At 35.7% G+C, this 21,611-nt stretch overlaps 1 protein-coding gene across 7 annotated transcripts in view; it reads right to left on the bottom strand.

Moving 5' to 3' along the window:
* Positions 1-21,611, bottom strand: part of RSRC1 (arginine and serine rich coiled-coil 1) — a 422,496-nt gene that overhangs the window by 310,079 nt on the left and 90,806 nt on the right. The window contains exon 1 of one of the 7 annotated variants that reach the window (XM_056807606.1): positions 11,289-11,416. The exons of the other annotated variants lie outside the window; for them this stretch is intronic. Within the exon in view, the coding sequence (XP_056663584.1) occupies positions 11,289-11,401 (113 nt within the window). The 5' untranslated portion in view covers positions 11,402-11,416. Of the gene's footprint in view, positions 1-11,288; positions 11,417-21,611 lie in introns of those variants that run through there. 7 annotated transcript variants of the gene reach the window in all.

Below are 21,611 nucleotides of genomic sequence, written 5' to 3'. Positions count from 1 at the left end.
AGAAAATTGGGGAGTGAGGAAGGAAAGAAAGAAGGCAGAAGACTTATAACATTTGGTGGCAAATCCTTTCAGTATGTGATATGGTTAACTAGAAATATTTGAGTGTACCTAAATAATGTTTATTTAATTTTATAAAACCCCAAACTAAAAAATAAGAAAAGATTTTGAGAAATTTTATATAGCAAGAAATAGTAGCATTAATTTAATTACTATACAACTAAAAGTGACTACTATTATACAATTTCATCTAATAGTTAATATTTTGATCTCCAGGCTTTCATCTTATTAATTTCTCATGATAAACTTTCACTATCTATTAACTTTACAGAGGGGTTTTAGTAGGAACTAAATGAACAAGAATGCATTTGAGATAGGTTTGCTTCAGCATTTAGTCTTATGAATAATTGTAAATTAACCTACATATCTATTCTCTTGCATCAGCAAACAATACAGAGCATGCTATGTATGAGCTTGAATAACTCAGGATATTTCAGGACTTCGATGTCATCCTTCAGAATAACAGTTCCATTGAATACTGGCAAGCGAATATAAAAACACTGAGTTATATTGATCTTAAGGCAAATCCTGTTCTTTTAAATCAGACTCTGATTTGAACTTTAGGGATACAGTCATTTTATCCTGTAGTCAAGTAGATCACCATGAGAATAATTATGCCTTAGGAAATTATATCAGTCATAAAAGATGTAGAAACAGAAAAATGCTATGAAGAACTTGATGAGATTGTACAAATTATGACAGGTATGCCTTGATCATTGGTAACTTAAAAAAAAAAAGCAAAGGTAGCTAAAACTATGTGGAAAAACATGATTGGGACTACTAAGGTAATAAAAGATACCAGAAAGTTTGTCAATTACTTTAGAAGCCTAGTACTTATATATATAATTAATATTTTCTTTAAAGAGTTCCTACAAAAGTTGCAATGCCACCTGACTTAACCTGATTTAAAAAGCTCTGAAAAATGGAAATGGACAAAATATATTTATTACATTAGCATGTCTAAAAAATGCTAAACCAAAGTAAAATGGAGAAATCAAATATTAGATTAGTGGGGAGATATATCAAAAGAGAACTGAAATATGTCAGCACCCCTGAGACCCAATGCTGGAGACTGCTCCAAATGTCTTTTAAAAAAAAGTACTAGATCTATAGTGAATTGGAGTAAGAATCCAAACAGTACAGTACAGTAGTGATGGGCTGAGTTTCCTGGGTATTTTCCCTGTCTTAACCACATAATCTGAAACCCAATCTCCATGACTTTGTTGAGGCTATTTTCCCTGCCTAGAATGCATTCCCAATTCACTTTTACAAGCTAAAATTTCTAACTTTTTTTAAAGTTCCAAGGCCACTTCTTACATGAGGCCTTCCCTGATTTTCCCAATGCCACCCTCTACTGCTAGTGCTTCTTCCTCCAGAAATTAACATTTAATTATTTTGTATATACTTGTATGGTATATGCTGCCTTACCCAATAGAATGCAAACTTACAGAGTTCAATTTTTGTCTCTAAATCCCTGCATCAAGCATAGTATATAACCAGTAGGTTCTTAGTAAATGAGCATAGACTATTATGTTACTAGTGATACTACAAAAAACAAATGGATTGAAGAACCTTGTTTGGGATATATCTAATGTAATAAAAAATAGCTATCATTTATATAGAGCATCTCTATTTATACAGGCACTGATAAGAATGTTACAAACACCTCATTTGATCCTCACACAGTTGTAGGAGGCAGATACTGTTACTATACCACATTAGAGGTAAGGAAACTGAGACAGAGAGAGGCTAAGTAACTTGCCAAAGATTGTACACCCAGTAATTATCTGAGGCTGGATTGAAACTTGGGTCTTCTTTACTCTAGGCCCAGTTTTCCATCCACTGAGCCATTTGCTTATCAGTTATCACCTCATAAAATATTGAAATAAATATGTAGAGATCACACTGTGAGATCTGGCTAAACCAAAGTACAGCCCCAAAGCATTTGTAAATAAAAAGTGGATGACTACAAAATGGAACAATTCAACCAGTTATTCTAGGCGTCTATTTCTCATCATCAGTGACAAAAGCAGAATGTTATATTTGTACTCCACTACCTCCTTCTCCAAGAAATGATATAAATTGCCGGCAGCTGGGTGGCTCAGTGAATTGAGAGCCAGGCCCAGAGACAGGAGGTCCTGGGTTCAAATCTAGCCTCAGACACTTCCTAACTGTGTGACCCTAGGCAAGTCATTTAATCCCCATTGCCTAGCCCTTACCACTCTTCTGCCTTAGAATCAAAATCCAGTATTGACTCTAAGATGGAAGGCAAGGGTTAAAAAAAAAAAAAGATATAGTCAATAAGAGTGGCTAAACCTAACAAATGACATAACAAATCCATGCAAAGTGACTTGCTTTAAAGAGTATGCAGGAATGAGTTCTCAAACAATCATGAGAGTTGTTTTGTTTTTTAAAAGACAACTAAGAAAAATTAGCTGCTACCATGTTTGTTTCTTCATCTCCAAAATATTTTGAGTTTGATGATAAGTACTGATCCATATAGAGGTTGTCCTGGATGAAAATAAGAGTATGAAGCAGATAGGTATAATCCTTAGATAAGTGCTACAATTGGGTGGTGAGCTGGACCCAGAGAAAGAGAATGGGCCAGGTTATATTCGGCAAAGTACAAAATGCTTTCAATGAACTGAACTGCCTATTGTCACAAAAGACCAGTTTCTTAATTCCACTGCACTTGTTTATGATGTTAAAAACCATGAAACCATTTATCAAAGGAGTATTAATATTACAAACAATTCTAAGAAAAATATAATGGCATACTAAGAATGTGAAGAGGATGAAGTATATTACAGACCACAAAAAATGTATTAAATAAAAAAGAGCTGAGGATACATTTAACTGGAAAAGGAAGCAAGTCAGGTAGGCAGGAAGGAGAGCTAACAAATGAGAAATCCATAAGGCATATTGGTGTTATTGAAATAAAAACAAAATATGAAGGCCTTAAGTGAATCGATTAATATTTCTATGGAAAATTTACATTAAAATTTGGACAAGAGTCCCATGGGAGGAGAAGGTAGTATGAGTACGATCTTCCATGGTGGTGAAAGAGAGGAGGAAATCATAGACCATTCTAAGTACATGCAGTTATTTTTCTTGGGAATGGTTTCTCAAGAGTCAAGTACAGGTGCCAATTGGAAGGGAATGGACTAAATTTCTATCTTATTGTCCTCTACAAAAATAGATATTAAGTTGTTAATTCCTACCTAAGTATTAACTTAAAAGGAAATGATTACTTGCCTATAAACCATGGTTTTCTTCTTACCTCACAGAAAAACTGAATATTACTCCCATACCATACTTTATCCAGATTGAGTTAAACATCTCAGATTACATAGGTCCTAATATTTTAAAAGTATGAGATGATGAACAATCAAATATCTAAAGACTGCAAATTAGTCTAAAGCTTATAATCTCATCCCACTTCATTACAATTGTGATGATAATTTAAAATTTTCCTTTTATTCAACTTTATTATGCCATTCTTCCTGAAACATTTAGTTAACTGAAGCCTAGGAATATTAACCTCACCTGGTAAATTCTGACTCATGGAATGAAAGTATTAAGGGGAGCCTTTTGATATTCCTGAGATAAGAAACCAAATGAAAAGAAATGAAAAACCAAATGAAAAACCTCCTAAAAGATTTTACTTGTGAAATTATTTCCCTGACTATCAAGCTTTTGGCTATTTTTTCCAACCTGTCCCTCAATTATCTTAGTGCAACTGCATTAAAATGTAGCATTGTAGTTTGGTAGAATTTGGTAAACTCAGTGTTTATATCTCTAACCAATGTTTTCTAACTTCATTTGAAGGGAACATGAGAAAATGAATCTGTCTGCCTAGGCCTCTAGAAGGCCATAACAGCTAATAGTTGTTATTGTTCTTTTTAACTAATTTAACTTTTTAACTTGGTTTGCCTATATACACGTGTATATGTGTATGTGTGTGTATGCAAGCACTATACATGTGCTCTCTCTCACACACCCACACATTCATATAGTCACTGAATGACTTATAAGAATCTTCTAGTATTAAGGACTTCAAGCAAGGCCAAAGCTCTTCTTCCTATACTAGTTCCTGGGAAAGCTAAGGCAGGCCTATCTCTTGAGGTCAGATATTCAGCATTAGCATGGTAACCACAAGGGAGTGCATTACCAACAGACTGCATAAAGAAGGGCCAACAAGCCCAGGGCAGAAACAGAATTGTCTATTTGTGGGATGACGGCAGAGTAGAGCACCAGAGTTTTTTCCTCCTTCCTAAACCCACTCCACAAAATAACCAAAAACAACTCCATAGAATCAAAGCTAAAGTGTCAAAAATAGAGAAAAGTCAGCAGTGAAGTGTAACAGCCTGTAAAAAGTAGGGAGGAAAGTTTCTGACTCCTCGGGCCTCCATTCTCACATGCTTAGGCCCTGGGAACAGAAACAGAGTAAACAGAGTGCAATCAGCAAGTTAACCCCTGGCTCACATTAGCCACCTCACCTTATTTGCCTGCATTCCCAAACCTGGGAGCAACCAAGTCTGCTCAGAGGCCCCTGCCAGCCACAGAGAGGAAAACCAGTTACCCATTCTCTCCTGAGCTATAGCAGCAGGAGAGGAGTGAGAAAGAACCATGCACCAGTGAGGTTACTTAGGGATGGGGCCTCATCAGCTGTGGTCACTCCCAGGAAAGTAGAGTCTCTGGTTGCTGCCACAGGGAAAGATGGACTGATTGCTTGCAGTAGCAGTGGCAGAATTGCCCACTGACTCTGGTCAGAACACCTGAGGTCAATCATGAACTGGGGCTTGAGTGAGGGACCCAGGATTATATCCTACCCTGACCTATAAAAATTGGAATGACTAAATAGGACTCAGGTAAAAACAAAAACAAAAAATCCTAAAACTTGAGATAACATACCCCAATAATAGGAACCCTGGTAGTTGAGTAAAAAGCTAATATTAAATCAATTGGCCTGGCCACTAAAATTTTTTAAATAAATAAATGAATAAAAATGAGCAAGCCAAGGAGAAAGAATCTAACTATTGATAGCTATTATAGGGAGAGAGCAGAACACCAGCTCAAACTCAGAAGACAGTGAAGTAAGAACAGCTACTTCAAAAACCAGCAAAGAAATACAATAAATGACCACAACCTAAAAAAGAGCTTTTGGAAAAGGTTAAAAAAGATCTCAGAAATCAAATGAAAGAGGTTGAGGAAAAATTAGAAAAAAATAAATATGAGCAATACAAGAAATAGCACCCAAGTGGAAAAAGAGATCTGAGGAAAATAATGTATTAAGAACTAAAATTAGAAAAGGAGATGCTAACAAATTCCCAAGAAAACAAGAAATAATAAAGCAAAATCAAAAGAATGAAAGAAAATAGAAGAGAATATGAAATGTTTTATAAGAAAAACAAGTGACCTAGAAAATCGATCAAGGAGAGACAATGTAAGAATGGTTTGGACTACTCAAAAATTATGATAAAAAAAATTTAGACACCATACTCCAATAAATCATCAAGGAAAATTGCCCAGAAATTTTAGAATCAGAGAGTAAAAGAGAAATCGAAAGACTACCAATCACCATGTCAAGGAGACCCAAAAATGAAAATGTATAGGAAAATCATCCTTAAGTTCTAGAACTCCCAGGTTAAGGAGAAAATACTATAAGCAATAAGAAAAAATTTAATACTATAAAGCTACAGTCAGAATAACACAAGACTTAACAGCCACAACATTAAAAGAATACAAAAATGGAACACAGCATTTTGCAGAACAAAAGAATTACAAACAAAAATGACATATCCACCAAAGATGAGCATAATTACAAAAGATAAAAAATGGATATTTAATGAACTAAAGGAGTTTCAAACTATACCTAGGGAAAAACCAAGGCTCAGAAGAAAATCTGAGCTATAAGAAAAAAACAATAGTAATGAAAGACTAATAAACAAAAGGTCAAATTATTTGATTCTATATGGAATAATGTCATCTGTATCCTCTGAGAATGGCATCATTGCCTGGATATCATGAAGGGACATGTATGAAGGGAAGACTAAAGGTAAATGTAATGAAATGAGCTGAAATGGTAGTGGAATAGACCAGGAAGATGGTAGGGTGGAATGGCTACCTTATATAGATAGGTCCCATTTCAACAGTCAATAAACCATACTAAGTACAGGGGATACAAATATGAAAAAGTAAAGGTGCTTACAATCTAATAGGAGAAGACAATATCCAAAAGAAAGCTGAATAACTGGAATGGGTAACACCTGGATAAGGACATAATGGAGAAATCAAATAAATCCAAAATAAGCATACACAGGGAAGCCAAAGAAGTCTAAAAGGAGTGCCAATTAGGTGGTAAATGAGGGAGGTCTGAGGAAGACCTCTCTCACTGGCTGTTCTCCAGGTCTGAAAGGCTCTTCCTCCTCAGCTTGACCTCCTGGCTTCCATTAAGTATCAGCCAAAAGCCTATCTCCTCTTTCATTCTGGTTCCTTCTGAGGGATCTGTCCTGAGTGTCTCTCATTTGTAAATTTCTTTGCATGCTGTCTCTCCCATTAGAAAATGTCTTGGAGACTCTTTATATTCTCAATGCCGAACAGGAGATTGTTTATAAATGCTTAACTTGACAAGATTTGGTGACTACAAATGTAAGTGAGAAGGAAGCTTCTACTCTTTAATTGACTAAGAGATAACCAGTCTTCTGCACAGGTAGATTTCAAAATAGCCTGGAATCCTCCACCAATGTATTACATTAGAACCAGACTATTATCACAAGCCAAAATATTGCATACAACTGCCCAGATAGAATAGATAAGAATAAATAGCAATATGAACATAATATCGTTGTGAATAAATATCATGCTAAATATTTCTGATCTCCCAGTTAGATGAAACAAAAACCTTTCATATTAGAAAGACCTTGCACAGGAGCTCCAAAACTGAGAGAACACAACAATATACATACATATCATCTTTGTTATCCAATCTGCTCTTGTGCCAAAGGCACTTTTAGGAAGACTACACGGAATGCACCCAAGTCCTAATGACTTTATTCAGCTACAAAAAACATTATTTTATCCACCTGTGCAATAATCCATTGAATACTAAATACAAAAAAAACAGCAGAATAATGACCTGTCCTAGAACATTTTCTAGCTGAATCCCATCAAAGGTGAGAATAAAATGATTATAATTGTTATCATTATAGATTTAATGACATTTATATAGTAATTTACAGATTGTAAAATTCTTCATAATACACATTACCTCATTTGAGCTTGACATCAACCCTGTGAAGCAAGTGCTACAGGTATCACAATCCTCAATTTACAGATGAGGAAACTGAGAATGAGAAATTAATTGACTTTTCCAGGGTCACAAAGCTAGTAGGTATCTGGGATAGCAATCAAACTTAGATCTTTCTGAGAAGTCACACTGAACCTACCTGTCATTTTATACAAATCAGAAGTAGAACTTAAGAAGATCTTTCACTCAGAACTGGGAATCACATGACTAAATGTTTTAAAACAATGTTTAGATAATTCATTTTTATTACCTAAATTTTTGTTAAACAAGAGTGAACCACATAACAGAGCCATACTACACTAATATCCTTAAGCTTTTTATGTATTGTATAACATATCCTAATTTTAAAATGAGTATTTTTTCATGGAAGAAGGGAGAGAAAAAGCAAGATAAAGTGTGGAATGTCAGGCAAAAAAAAAAGAATAAGAAAACAAACCATTGCCATGTAACCCACCCACTGGGCCAAAGGTTAAGTCATTTAGTAAGTTCAAAGATCTTCAAAGACTTCTTAGATCCCGATAAGCCCATATGTTACCAAAATTCTGTGAAAAAGCTCTTACTTTCCAATCTGCTTCTCATGTTTAAGTTACAGAACACACAGATGCTTGGCATCTCTCCTCAATCTCTCTAAATTCTCACACCAGATAATCAAGGTCCACCAATAACTTTCCTGTTGAAAATCCTAGAAATATCTTTATTCCATCAGGGTTTAGTAAACTTGTAAAAAACTGAAAGTGTCCATAAAAGACCATTCAGTTACTGCACAATAAGTGTTAATTTGCTAATTTCTTCACAGGTAATCAATTAAAATGTAAAATATTGGATAAAATTAGTTGCACTAAATTTAACAGCTGCTCCATAAGCATAATTAGTTTCACAAGGGCCATATGTATGCCGAGCAGAGACAGAGTTGAAACAAATAGACAGATTTTAAAACAAGTTTGAGAAAATCTGCATTTAATTAGCAGGTGGGCACTACAACTACATAATGTTTTTATACATTTATATTTATGAAGTGACAGAAGATCTAAAGGCTTTAAAAAATAGCGTTTATTGTTTGAATGGGAACTGTTTTGCTGCATGCTAAAGTGATTTAAATCCTTATAGCTCTACTCTGAAAAAAATCATAAATGGTGAAAGAAAACATGTGGAAAACTGTAAAACTAGAAAGAATTTGCGACAAAAAACAGATACACATACCATAACCAAAAGGAAACTCCACTTAATTAAATGTACACTACATCTGGAATATCAGCCTAATAAAACGTGAAACTATTAATTTTCATTGTTCTAAAGGAAATGAGGTCAGTGTCATTTAATAATTCCCCAATTACATTGGACTAACACAATGGGCTTTATCTTCTGGTCTCCCTCCAAACTTAAAATACTATGGTCTTTAAAATATCCTTACCATATGCTATTAAAATTAACACTAAATCTAAACTGCAAATAAATAAATAAATTTTTTTGTTATTTCCAGCTTTCAATATTGTATTTTGAAATCTTATGACTCTTGCAGGAAGTAGACAGTTGATTCACATACTATGTATTTTCTGCTAATATGACTATGTTACTCTAATTATGGAAAAATAAAAACACAAAAGAAAAAGTAAACATTCAATAAATATTAAATAATATGACCTTTCAGTATTTCCTACACTGGATCTGCATTAAATTCTAATGTTTTAAAATATCAGATGAGATAAAGTTAAGGGAATTTAGTTTTTAAAAACCCAATTTTTTCATTTAATTTAATGGAATAATATCTTAATGCATGGGGAGACACAATGAAATTTTCATCAAAGTAAGTTATTAGTTCTGGGCATTTTTTTTTGTGAGCAGAAGAAAACTAAGTAGACCAATTTACGGAAGTTAATAACATTATGTTATCTTTCTCATGCAATAATATCTTTTAGGAATCAAAGTCCCTAAACTTTAATAATAATAATAATAATAATAATAATAATAATAATAATAATAATAATAATAATAACAATGGCTAAAATTTATATAGGCTGTAAAGTTTGCTAGATAGTGAGGGTTTACACATTTATATTATTTATTAAAATGGACTAGGATGTTCCAGATTTTTTGTAATGGAGAAAAAAACTAATATACTCTCATATCAATGGAATAAAAGGTCTTTGTAACTAATGGGCAAATTTCTACTTTCTAAAAAATGTAAAAATTTTGGGAATTCTTCAGTTGGAAATTTTTAAAGATTATAGTAAAATTAAACCACAATAAAGTTGGATATTTTATTATGATTGATAAAAGTGATATGGTCAAAATTAATAAACCTAAGAAAAAGACAGACACTAAGAAAAATGTGCATTTAACATTTTTTCTTAAAAGCAAGAAATGGGTCTTTATGTCAAAAAAAAGAGAGCCACTGAAATGTGCCTCCAAATAATATTTCCTTCTTCTTATGAGATAGAAAACAGGAATCAAATCATACCATTTGCTTTATATCAAATAGTATAAATAGTAAAGTGGGAGGAAAAACTTTAAGAAATTAAATTCTGATTACTTCTGCTTATTAACAAGTAACTATGAATGATGAGGAAAATCATGATCAGAACTGAAATAACTTGCAATGTGCATCACATTCTCATGCAAGTAACAAGTAGAAGGAAAATAATAGTTGTAAAGCCTGTTTTCTAATGTCCTTGCTTCCCCTATATTTAGGCAAGGTCTAAGCAATTTCTAGACATGTTTCAAGAAAATACAAATGATTAAGTGCTCCTTCCCATGAGCTACTCCTCCACCCCATCTGAGCTACACACAAAGAAAGTTATAACCCTTACCCTAACCCCAAAATGTACCACTTTCAAGTTCAAGAATCCCCAAGTCCCCTTATCCAACTATAATCTACTGACTTTTGACTTCTTTCCCTGCCTTCCATACTCTTCATCTCCTCTCCACTAGGCATTCTTTCCTCTTTTCCATATCTTGACTTTTTGATGAACTAATTCAACTCCATACTGTTCTCATCCCTTTGAAGTTCTATCCTTCTTATCGTAACACCAATTATGCCTGCTAACCCTCAGTTTTGGATTACTCCCACTCTTCACCATCTTCACTCCTACATACAAGTTGCTGAAATAAGATGGAGAAAATCACACAACTATCATGACTGAATCCACTACAAACTGATGTTATACAAGGGCAACTGGGCCCTCACTCCTGCTAAGCAATTCTACTGTCATACCTCCCATATCAATTCACTATCCCACTCTCCACAGCAGTTTTTTCAAACCTTCTCATCCCTACTCAAACATCCCATGGTTCCTTCAACCCTCCAACCACTTGGCTGAGAAACATCCTTTATATTTTACAGAACATGTCCCTAGACTCCTTTTCTCTCATCTTCTTCATGTTCTATCACTTGCATGCCTCCTGGCAGTAAGACATAATGAAGTGGTCTCAATCCTTAATCTTGGTCTGTCTGCCTGTTCAAGTGATCCTCCTCTATTCTGTCTTCTCCAAAATATGCCCCACACAACACTTGCCATCCCTACTCCACTGCTTATTTGCAGTTTACTGGCTCATTCCCTTCTGCCTACAAATGTGTCCATGTCTTCCCCATCCTGAAAAAACCCTCACTTGATCCTTCAATTCCCACTAACTATAGTCCTATATCTTTTCTGCCCTTTGAGGCCAAAGTCCACAAAATGGTCATTTATACTAGGTGTCTCCACTGTCTCTCTTCTCAATTCTTTAAAGTCTGGCTTCTGACTTTATCATTCCACCAAAACTACTCTCTCCAAAGTGTCCTAGGATCTCTTAATGGCCAGATTCAATAGCCTTTTCTCAGTCCTCATTCTCTTTGATCTTTCTGCAGTCTGACAATGTTGATTACCCTCTCCTCCCTGATATTCTCTTCTCTAGATTTTGGGGATACCAATCCTGGTTCTCCTACCCTATCTGATCATTCCTTCTCAGTTTCCCAAGTCCTCTTCCAGATCCCATCCGCTCTAACAGCAACAATTGTCCCTCAAGAGTTCCATCCTGGAACCTCTTTTCATCTTCCATATTACTTTCTTTTGATGATCTATCTCATCAACTCTCATGAATTTAATTACGATCTCTACTTATCCTGTCTCAACCTCTCTGTGTGATCTGCAGACAGAATTAGATATCCAGGAGACATTTTAAATATGGAATACCCAAGATAGAATTCATTATCTTTTCTCCTAAATCTTTCCTCTCCTGCTTTCCCTATTACTAGAGAAAATATACCATCTTCCCAGCCTTTTGGGCTAACAATGTAGGAATTATCCTTAACTCTTCACTATCTTAACCCCCACCCCCATACCCAATTTGTTGCCAAAGCCTGCCAAGTTCACTTCTGAAACATCTCTCAAATATGTATCCTTCTCCCTTTTGATATTGCCCTCATAGCAGTGAGGCCCTAATTACTTCATGCCTTGATTACTACAACAGTTTGATGAAGGATTTTTCTGTCTCAAGCCTCTAGTCTCAAGACTCTAGTCCATTCTCCATTTAACCACTAAAGGAATTTTTATAAACTGTAGGTCTGATCAAGGCCTGACTCATCTGCCCCAAACTCCATAAATTCCAGTGGCTTCCTCTCATCTCTGGGATAAAATATAAAAGGCTGTGTTTGACATTCAAAGCCTTTTATGATCTAAGCCTCTCCTACCTTCCCAGTCTTCTCATATCTTATTCTCCAATAATTTCTCTTAGATTGGTGTGTAAATGGAACCCTTCCTCCCAAGACTGCGAACTTTCTGCTCCTCTGAGCCAGCCCATTAGTGACCCGGAATTAGAGATTATGGGTCTGGGTCAGAGAAACTTTGATTGGTTCCTGAGATGTGGTAGACACGCACAGAGGAAAAGGACTTGATATAGAGGAGGACTATAAAAATGAGGCTGTAGAGGAAGCTGGGCTCTTCTCTGTAGATCTTTGGCTGGGGGTCTGTCATTGACTGGGTGTTGGTGACTAGGGCAGAAGACACTTACATGGGCTGGTAGATTAGGGTGGTAGGGGAGGAAATATTTTTTTCCTATTTCCTTCGCTCCTTATTACTTTCATAGACTATGTTTATATTAAAATTAAATTGTTTAAAAGCTACTATTCCTTGTGACTTATGGGCTAATTATTCTTATAAATGGCAACACATTTTTAACTAATATATTTCCAAAACAATTTCTACATGTTACATTTAGCATATTACGTTTGGCATAACATTAATTTTTCAAAATTACATCAGCGACACTAGCCTCCCATCAATTCCAGGAACCAGAACCTCCATCTCTCAGCTCTGAGTATTCTCTCTGCCATCTAGCTCCCCATTCCGCAAACACTCTCTTTTCTCACTCCAACTACTTATTTCTGTGTAAGTAGAATCTGTTACCCTAAAAACTACAATTCCCAGCACCCTACTCACTTCTTGGTTAGGTGCTGACATAGACAGGATATAAATTGGGTGTAGTCCCATCTCTGGCTCTCTTTCCTTCCTGTCGCAGTTTTGGTGGGGTGGGGATTTTTGAGCAGGTAGAAAAACTTAGGCTTGTGGTTCTGTTTGTCAGATGATAAACTTTATAAAAATAATACTTGAAGTACTGCGCATTAATTTAAATCTTAAATTTCTCTGAATCCTGTTAAGTCCTAACTAAAATTCCATCTCTTACTGGAAGCCATTCCCAACTCCTCTTATGCCCAGTGCTTTCCTCCTTTGTTAATTATATGATATTAATCCTGTGTATAATTTGCCACATATGAATATATGTATATATGTGTTTCTATGTTGTCTCATCCATTAGGTTGTAAGGTCCTAGAGGGGAAAAACAACTTGGGAATCAGAAACAGCCTCTTGCAAAGGCATGAAGGAGAAGTGGTCTGGCCAAGAAGAAAGCCAGAGGAGAAGGGAGATGTGATGGTATATGCAGGGCACAGTAAATAAGTCAGTTTGGCTGAAACACAGAATGAATGAGGGAAGGCAATGGGAAGCCTGGGGAAACAGGTTGGAGCTAGATAATGAAGAATTTAAAATACCTTTTAAATGAAAAGTTTGTATTTTATATTAAGGAGCCACTGAAGCTTCTTAAACAGAAATGATAGAATCAGAGATGTTCCAGGAATACCATTTTGGATGCTGTGTGGAGGAAGGCTTAGAAAGGGGAGAAATAAGGAACAGAGAGACTAATGAGAATGCTATAGTCATAGTCTAGGAGTCCCACTTATTGTGGTATGAGTAAAGAGAAGGGGTGACATGTAGTAGTAGTCTCTCGGTAACTGAGGATGACGATTATCTTTGTGCTTTCATCTGTGATGTAGATGAGTGTGCACAAAAATACTTGTGCGTGAAGGAGATTTAAGTGGAAAAGTCGATGCACAGAGACAGTCCCACTCTCTCGGCATTGGAAGTCTGGGTCCAGTGGCACGAAAAGTCGTTACACCTGGAGACTTCCTCAGCTGCATTGGATGGTCGTGTTGTCTTTTGTGCTCCAACATGCCCTGAGCACTCCACAGTGCTTTGCTGCGTCGCCATCTCAGCCGTTGAACCTTCTTATTGGTTTCTTCCACCTGTTCGGCCGAAGCAGTCTTCACATGCTGGGTGGGCAAAGCCCTGGTTCACCAGGGGTCGACGACTCGATGGCTACCCTCACAAGGTTTAGCCGGCCTGTCAAAGCCGTTGCCCTAAACACTTGTCAAACAGAGAACCCTAAACACTTGTCAAAACATTATTATTACCTATTTTGGGTGACCCATGAAGCCATAAATGAAATTAACGGAAAGAACCTAGAAAGAATTAATAAAGATTACAGAGTCTAGACAAGAAACCAAAGGACTATCTCTGTGGTCCACTGAAGGCAAGGGAAGAAAAGGACAAATGCTGATATGGGAAGTAAAGAGCTGGCTAATTAGATAGCACCTAAGAATGGGATTTGGAGCTCTGGACCATTGCTTAAAATGCAAAAAATGATGAGCTGTACTTAGCCAGGGTTAAAATGCATTTCACAAAGGCTAAAAAAAAATATTTCCTTTTGGTCTTACAAACTGAATTAACTGGACTTGAAATGGGAACAGAAATAAAAGTGAGAAAATGTTAAATAATTACTGTGTGCAAAACACTGAAAATATAAATAGGCAAGAAAGACTTTTACTCTTAGGGAGCTCATATTCTACCTGGGGAGATAATATACCTGGAAGGATTCAGCAGCAAGTCAGATGGAAAGGTTACATGTCTTTAGGAAGCAGGAGCTAAGTAGATGTTAATATCTCTTCTTTAATGTCATTTCCACTGATAAAATCACAGCAGTTTCTCATGTTGAACCACTCAATAGTCCCAAGCATTTTGGTAGCAAGAACTATCTTTTCTGGCTCTTTAGTAGCTGGGACTGTAGTACCTGCTGGCAAGTGCATAGATATGGAAGTAATGCTAATTTCCCAAGTCTCTAGTTTAGAATCCTAGATTATCTTCATAAGGACCTGAGAGGATATGGTAGTCAAAAATGGGCATAGTGGTCTCACTGACCTGGCCCATGCTTTCTTCTGTCTATCACTGAAGGTACTCTGCTGTTTCCATCTTGGCTACCTTACCTACCTGTGGTAGAGATGCTCACTCCTTCTCCACAGAAGTCACCTTCCTGGATTATGGCTGAGAGAAGGTTAAGAGTGAATTGATAGTGATTTGGCAGGCTTTTGTGCCTACCAGATGGTGGCAAATGGTCAGAAGTTGTTGTGGGTAATGATTAGAAAGTTGGGTCACCTTTTCACAATGTTTTCTTCCCTCATTATGGCTATAAATAATGGGTTGGAAACAGGTCAAATAGTTTGAGGAGAAATTCAGGTTTAAGTTAGAAGGGATGCTCATGGGCTCAGAGTTCTGGGCTATTTCCATAAAAGTGAGTAGTAAAAGCCATGGCCTCAAATATCTATATGGATAAGCATAAATGACAGGGCACAAGAATGATGAAAAAAGTCCTTTAAACAATGGAAATTTTTGGAATTGAGAATTGGTCAAATGAGACCCATAACTGCAATAGATTTCTGGATGAATACAACTTATTCAAAAAAATAGGAAAGATAAAAATTGGGGCTTAGGGGACATAGGGTAAACGTGCATTAAAGAAGATATATTCATGTGAGGAAATGCAGAAACAAGAGATGGGAAGATATTCATGAACACCTAAATAAAGATAAATTGGAAGAGAAAAAAAAAGAACAGATATTGAATATATTTTGCTATGGAGTACTGAACAGAAATAGGAAATTCATAGGAGTTCAGGAAGATCACAACCCTGAAACAGAGGTAAGAAAGAATAGCTATAGAATACTTCAATTACCTAAATATCTGTCATATCTCTGTGCCAAAATCAAAACAGCCAATAAGTTTTTAATGTGTTTTGTAACATCAAGATGCAAGGGAGAGGATGGAATGTTGAGGGTGATTTGACTGACAGGCAAAGATTGCTGGAACGGAGAAGCAAAGGAACCTGGGAGAGATCCCAGGAGAAGCAGGGGCTTTTGGGACCTAAGATCTGAGGGTGAGAGGTTTCTTGCCTTGCTTGAGATCTCTTAAGAGCTAGCGGAAAGACTAGCCCAGAGAGTCAGTCTTGAAGCTTCCTAGCTTAAGACTCACCTGACACCTTCAGCAACATCAGACTTAAGACTCACACCTGACACCTTCGGCAACATCAGAAGAGAGATTCAGGTCCCAGTGGACCTGAGGGGCCTTGGTCTCAATGGCCTTTGAGCCAGGCCCCCCCTAAATCCCTTCAGCACCTGCCTTATTCCCTTCCTGATTTCCTTTAATAACTTAGATAAGATTAATATAATAATTGAGAAAGGGTTGGCCCCAAGGTTTCCAGAAAAAAGGACCTTGGGGTTAAGAATTTAGGGATATCTCATATCTTCTATCCGACCCCCTCACCTCCAGATTCCTTAATTTATTAAAAGTCAGATTAAGGGAAAAACTTTGTTCAGGAGGCATAAAGAAAGCAAACACCCCGAGGCAAATGATCAGTCACTACTCAGTGCAGGTCAGGCTCCCTGCTGTGTTGGTGAACAGAGAGGAGGTTCGTATTTCTAGGGGGGTCTATGCTCATCTATTTTGGGGTGTCCTCACCACCATTCAATAGGGGAAACCTCCTCCAGTATACCAGCATGGGCCCAACACCCAAAACCCCCAGTTTCCTGAGATATTCCCTTATTGTCTCAACCCCAGAGTGGTGGGATAGGGAGTGCAACTGGTCATCATTCCATCTTGATTCCTCCCTTCCCTCACTCATCTGTCAACCATAAAAGCTTCCCCAGAACCAATTATCACAATTCAGGAGATGAACCTTTGCAGTTTTAAAAATAATTTCATTTTTTAAAATGTAGTTAAGGATCAGCAAAAATGGCAGAGTAGGCAGAAAATCTACCTCAAAACTTGTTCAACAAAGACTTAGAAAGAGCCCTAGAAAGTCATGGTCAGGAAATACAAGGAAAAGTCATACTGTGTTATTTTTTTATCCCTCATTAACATAAGGAGGCAGATACAATCTGTAAGAATTAGGAAAAGGTTAAGATAGGCAGATGCCAAGTAAATCTTTCTAGCATGTATACTTAGCTGGGGGCCTAAAGCTTTGTAACAATACAAGAAAAACGGAGGATGCAGTAGTAGGGTCAGGTCTAATATTGTGCAAGAAGGAGAAACAAGCGCTTTATGGTACTAACTTCAGAAATGGGTCCCAAATATAGTAATTTCAATACATAAAATTAGAGCACTAATAGTAAGAATTGGAAAAAAATGAAATTTTCCAAATGAAAATGTGCTGAATATAAATTTAATTATAAATGAATTATTAAGCAATTGATATGTTAATTAATTTGCTACTCATTAACATGTAATTAAATATGACCATGTCATAAGTGAAAATGTGCTAATATAAATAATTTTGGTATATGTGAGGACTTTCTAATCAATGACTTCCATGGATTATATATCTAGTAATGGAATCTCTGAGTCAAAAAGCACAGACATTTTAGTGACTTCATTTGATTAATATAAAATTTCTTTACAAAGAAGTTGCACTGGTTGACAATTCTACAAAAATACGCTATCTTTCTATCAATCTACCTATCTTTCCACAACCCTTCCAACACTGATTATCCCTATCTTTTGGCATCTTTGTCAATCTGCTGACTGTGAGGTGGAACCTCAAAGTTGCTTTAATTTGCATTTCTCTAATTACTAGTGATTTAGAACATTATTTCATATAGTTATTAATAATTATAATTCTTATGATAACAGATTGTTCATAACCTTTTGACTACTTAATTAATGGAGAATGGATTTTGATCATGAACATGCACAGACACAGAAAGAAACACATAGAATCCCTGTTATTTGTTTTAGATATCAAACATTCATCTGAGAAATTTGATACAAAGATTTCCATCCTTAACCCCCTACATTTCCTTTCTTAACCTAGATGGCATAATGTTTTTTCATTTTTTCTTTCCAATTTCATGCAATCAAAATTATGTATCTTTAGTAGTGGATGCTACCCCTTGTTTGATTAAGAAGACATTTCCTAGCAATATTTGTGATAGTTATAATCTTCTTCTCTTATTTTTACATGGTATTATTTTTAATATTAAGATTGTATTAATTTAAATTTTATAATGGAATATGGTATAAGATATTGTTCTTAACCTAATTTTTGCCAGACTGCTTTCCAGATTTCTCAGCAGCTTTTATCATATGGGAAGTTCTTTCCTAAAAAAATTTATATTTTCCAGTTTAGCAAAAAAGAGTTAAGTTTCATTTTCTATGATTCTTTCTTGTCTGGTTTGTCTCATTAATCTATTTCTCTGCTTTTTAATCAACACCAAATGGTTTTGATGACTGCCTCTTTATACTATGTTTTGAGTTCTGGAAGCCATTCATCCTTACCTTAGTTTCATTATTTCTACTGATATTCTAGATCTTTTATAACTCCAAATGAATTTTCCTACAATATTTCTAAATTCTATAATGTTATTGTACTGTCATAGTTCATTCCTCCAGTTATTTAAGTTGTTTATTATCTGTTAAAGGAGCACTATATAAATGAATCAATAAAAGTGTTTTGTGTACTTGGGTAGAAGAGTCTACAAATATTTTATGTATTTTATACTTGTTTTGAATGATTTTCCTTTCTATTTAGCTTTTATTGTTATTATATAGAAATATATACAGAAATGTTGATTTTTGCATGCTTACAGAATATTAGTACTATATAAATTAACTCAATTAAAGTAGCAAAAAGCTGAAAATAAAGTAGCTGTACTTACTTAAAAATTGTTATATAAATGTAACAAAATATTGTGATTTAAGAAAAAACAAATATGATGAAAACAGAGAAACCAAAAAAGTGTAAGAATGACAACCACAAAACAAAAAAGAATATTCTGGAACTAAAAACAACAAATATAGTCATAAGGAACAGAAAAAAATATTCTGGAACTAAAAATAACAAATACTGCCATAAAGAACCACATGAGAACCACCTCCATGAACCTCTTTGTAGGGATAAGAAAATGACAAATGTGTAAAAATACATAAAATTTCCAGCTTTTTTAGTGGACTGATTGGTTCTTTCTTTTTCTCTTCAAAAATACTATCCTGTGTCTCTTGGAAGGAAAGGGGAATAAAGGGATGCTGTGGGAAATCTGGTCAATGTAAAAGCAAGAGATAGTTTACATTAAAAAAAGAAAACTTAAAAACTTTGAAAACAAATTGAAAAGGATGAAATAAATAAAAGAAAATATAAGGCATTCATTAAGAAAGCATCCAGGGTACTAAAAGGAATAATAAAGTAGAGGAATTCCATGGAGACTGGAACAACCTCCAGGAAGTGATGGAGAGCGAAAGGAGCAGAACCAGGAAAACATTGTACACAGAGACTGATACATTGTGGTACAATTGAAGGTGATGGACTTCTCCATTAGTGGCAATGCAATGTCCCTGAAGAAATTGCAGGGATCTAAAAAATACTATCCACAAGCAGAGGATAAACTGTGGGAGTAAAAACACCTTTGAAAAGCAACTGCTTGACTACAGGGGTGGAGGGGATACGACTGAGGAGAGACTCTAAATGAACACTCTAGTGCAAATACCAACAACAGGGAAATGGGTTCGAGTCAAGAACACATGTGATAACCAGTGGAATCGTGCGTCGGCTATGGGAGAGGGAAAGGTGGTGGGAGAGGGGGTGGGGAGGAAAAGAAAATGATCTTTGTTTCCAGTGAATAATGTTTGGAAATGACCAAATAAAATAATGTTTAAAATTTAAAAAAAAAAGAAAGCAACCAGGAAAAATTATAGGAGATTTAACATTATTGGACTCCCTGAAAACTTAGAGAGGGGAGAAGAACCAGGACTGAGATCCCCACAATCTTGGGAAAAGAGAATCTCAAAGAGGAGAAGGTAAACAACAGTGTCAAAGACTGAAGAAAGGCTAAAGTAGAATGAAGAGAGAAGTGGATCTCACTACTAATACATGCTTGGCCACTTTGGTGGATTAATAAAGTCAGAAGTCAAACTTTAAGGGGTTAAGAAAAGGATGAGAAGAGCCAGTGAAAGTCACCCATTGTACATGCTTTGTTTTGTTTTTTTTCCCCAAGAAGGTAAGCTACAAAGGACAAAAGAGAAAAAGGATGACTGTTGGCAGGTGGATAAGAGAAAAATGGACATATTTATAGGGAGGAGGGAATGAGCCAATAGCTTGAAAGAGACTGAAAATAAGTAAAAGTGTAGGGATAACAGATGGGGGCAATATGTTGGAGACATTACCTGGTAAAGAACTGAGGGATCGAGAGATTAGAGGTCTCAGTATGAGTGAATTGTAGAGTTATGTAAGGAATGGCAAAGAAAGAGATGAAATGCCAATAGAGTATGGTCAGATAAAGGTGTTTTCAGAATTACTAAACATAGAGGAGATACATTTTGGAATAATGGCAACATCAAGGGTATGTGGCTGAAATAGAGTATATGAATATTGTTAATGGGATTTTCTTAATCTTTCTCTCTGTCTCCTTAGAAGGCTAGAGAGCAGGATTTCTAAGTCGATCAGAACTGACAGGAGTCAGTAAAGAGGATTCTGTAATCAGGGAGATCAGGACTGAGGAGAGGAAGTAGCCAGCGCTCTGACAGGAAGTTAGGGGGGAACAGTTGGTCAGTGAGAAGAGAAAGGAAGCAGTCTCAGACAGTGTAGGGTCTTTTGCCTCTGGGATATCTACAGAGCAGGAGGTCTGCCTCTGAGGCAAGGATCTGCTGGCAGTTCTCTACTGACAGTTGGCTGCTATAGAAAACTGATTGAAGGAGTGAGAAGTAATGGCTGTCTATTATGGTAGGGTGTTAGGTAGTTAGTGAATAATTTCTAGAGTAGAGTAGGCCTGGTTTGCCAGACAGAAGAACCTATCCTGAGAAGACAGAGATAGTTTTAGGAAAATTTAGGTAGTATTATGAATTTTAGGTATATTTATAGAGTATGAGATTAATAATCTCTTTCTCCTCTTTACTATCTATCTGTACTTCTTTCTTAAAGTAAACAAAGTTTCTGTTAAACTGCTTTCCTCACTTTGTCAAACTCCTTAATTTATCCCTTAAAATATATTGCTAATGGGAGATGAGTAGGTTGAGGAAGTGAAAGGTAAGAGTATTTGAGATGAATATATGTTGAAATTCCCAAGTGTTAGGACAGGAGTTGAGAAGAGAGACAAACTGTAAGACAGGATAGGATCAAATTCATTGATGAAAGTAGATGACTGATGTATGTGGGTATATGTTTATACACTACCAAGATTTTGATTTATATACTACCAAATGACACAATATATAAATACTCATAGGAAAAGGTAAATGGGTTATGAGGAGAAATAACAAAATTATTATGTAGTGAGAGACTACAATGTACTCCTTTTAATCTAGAAAAGTCTGTCAAAAACTAAATAAGACTGAATAGAATTATAGAAAAATAAGATATGACAGTTGTGATAAATACTAAATAGAAGCAGAAAGAAACATATATATAAACTTCTCTGTATGTGGCACATTAACAAACAAATAATATATATTAAATGTTAAATATATATTTTACTGACCACAATACAAAAATATTTTTATTTGCTAACTTGCTGAAAAAAGTATGAAAAATAAATTAAGAAACTAAATATTGATCTTAAAAAACTGGTGGACAAAAGAGCAAATCACAGAAATAATAAGTAATATACTTAAAGAAAATG

Source organism: Monodelphis domestica, chromosome 8, assembly GCF_027887165.1.
Source record: "Monodelphis domestica isolate mMonDom1 chromosome 8, mMonDom1.pri, whole genome shotgun sequence".
NCBI classification, from domain to species: Eukaryota; Metazoa; Chordata; class Mammalia; order Didelphimorphia; family Didelphidae; genus Monodelphis; species Monodelphis domestica.
Note: the sequence above shows the minus strand (reverse complement) of the source record. Positions and strands in the feature narration are given on the sequence as shown.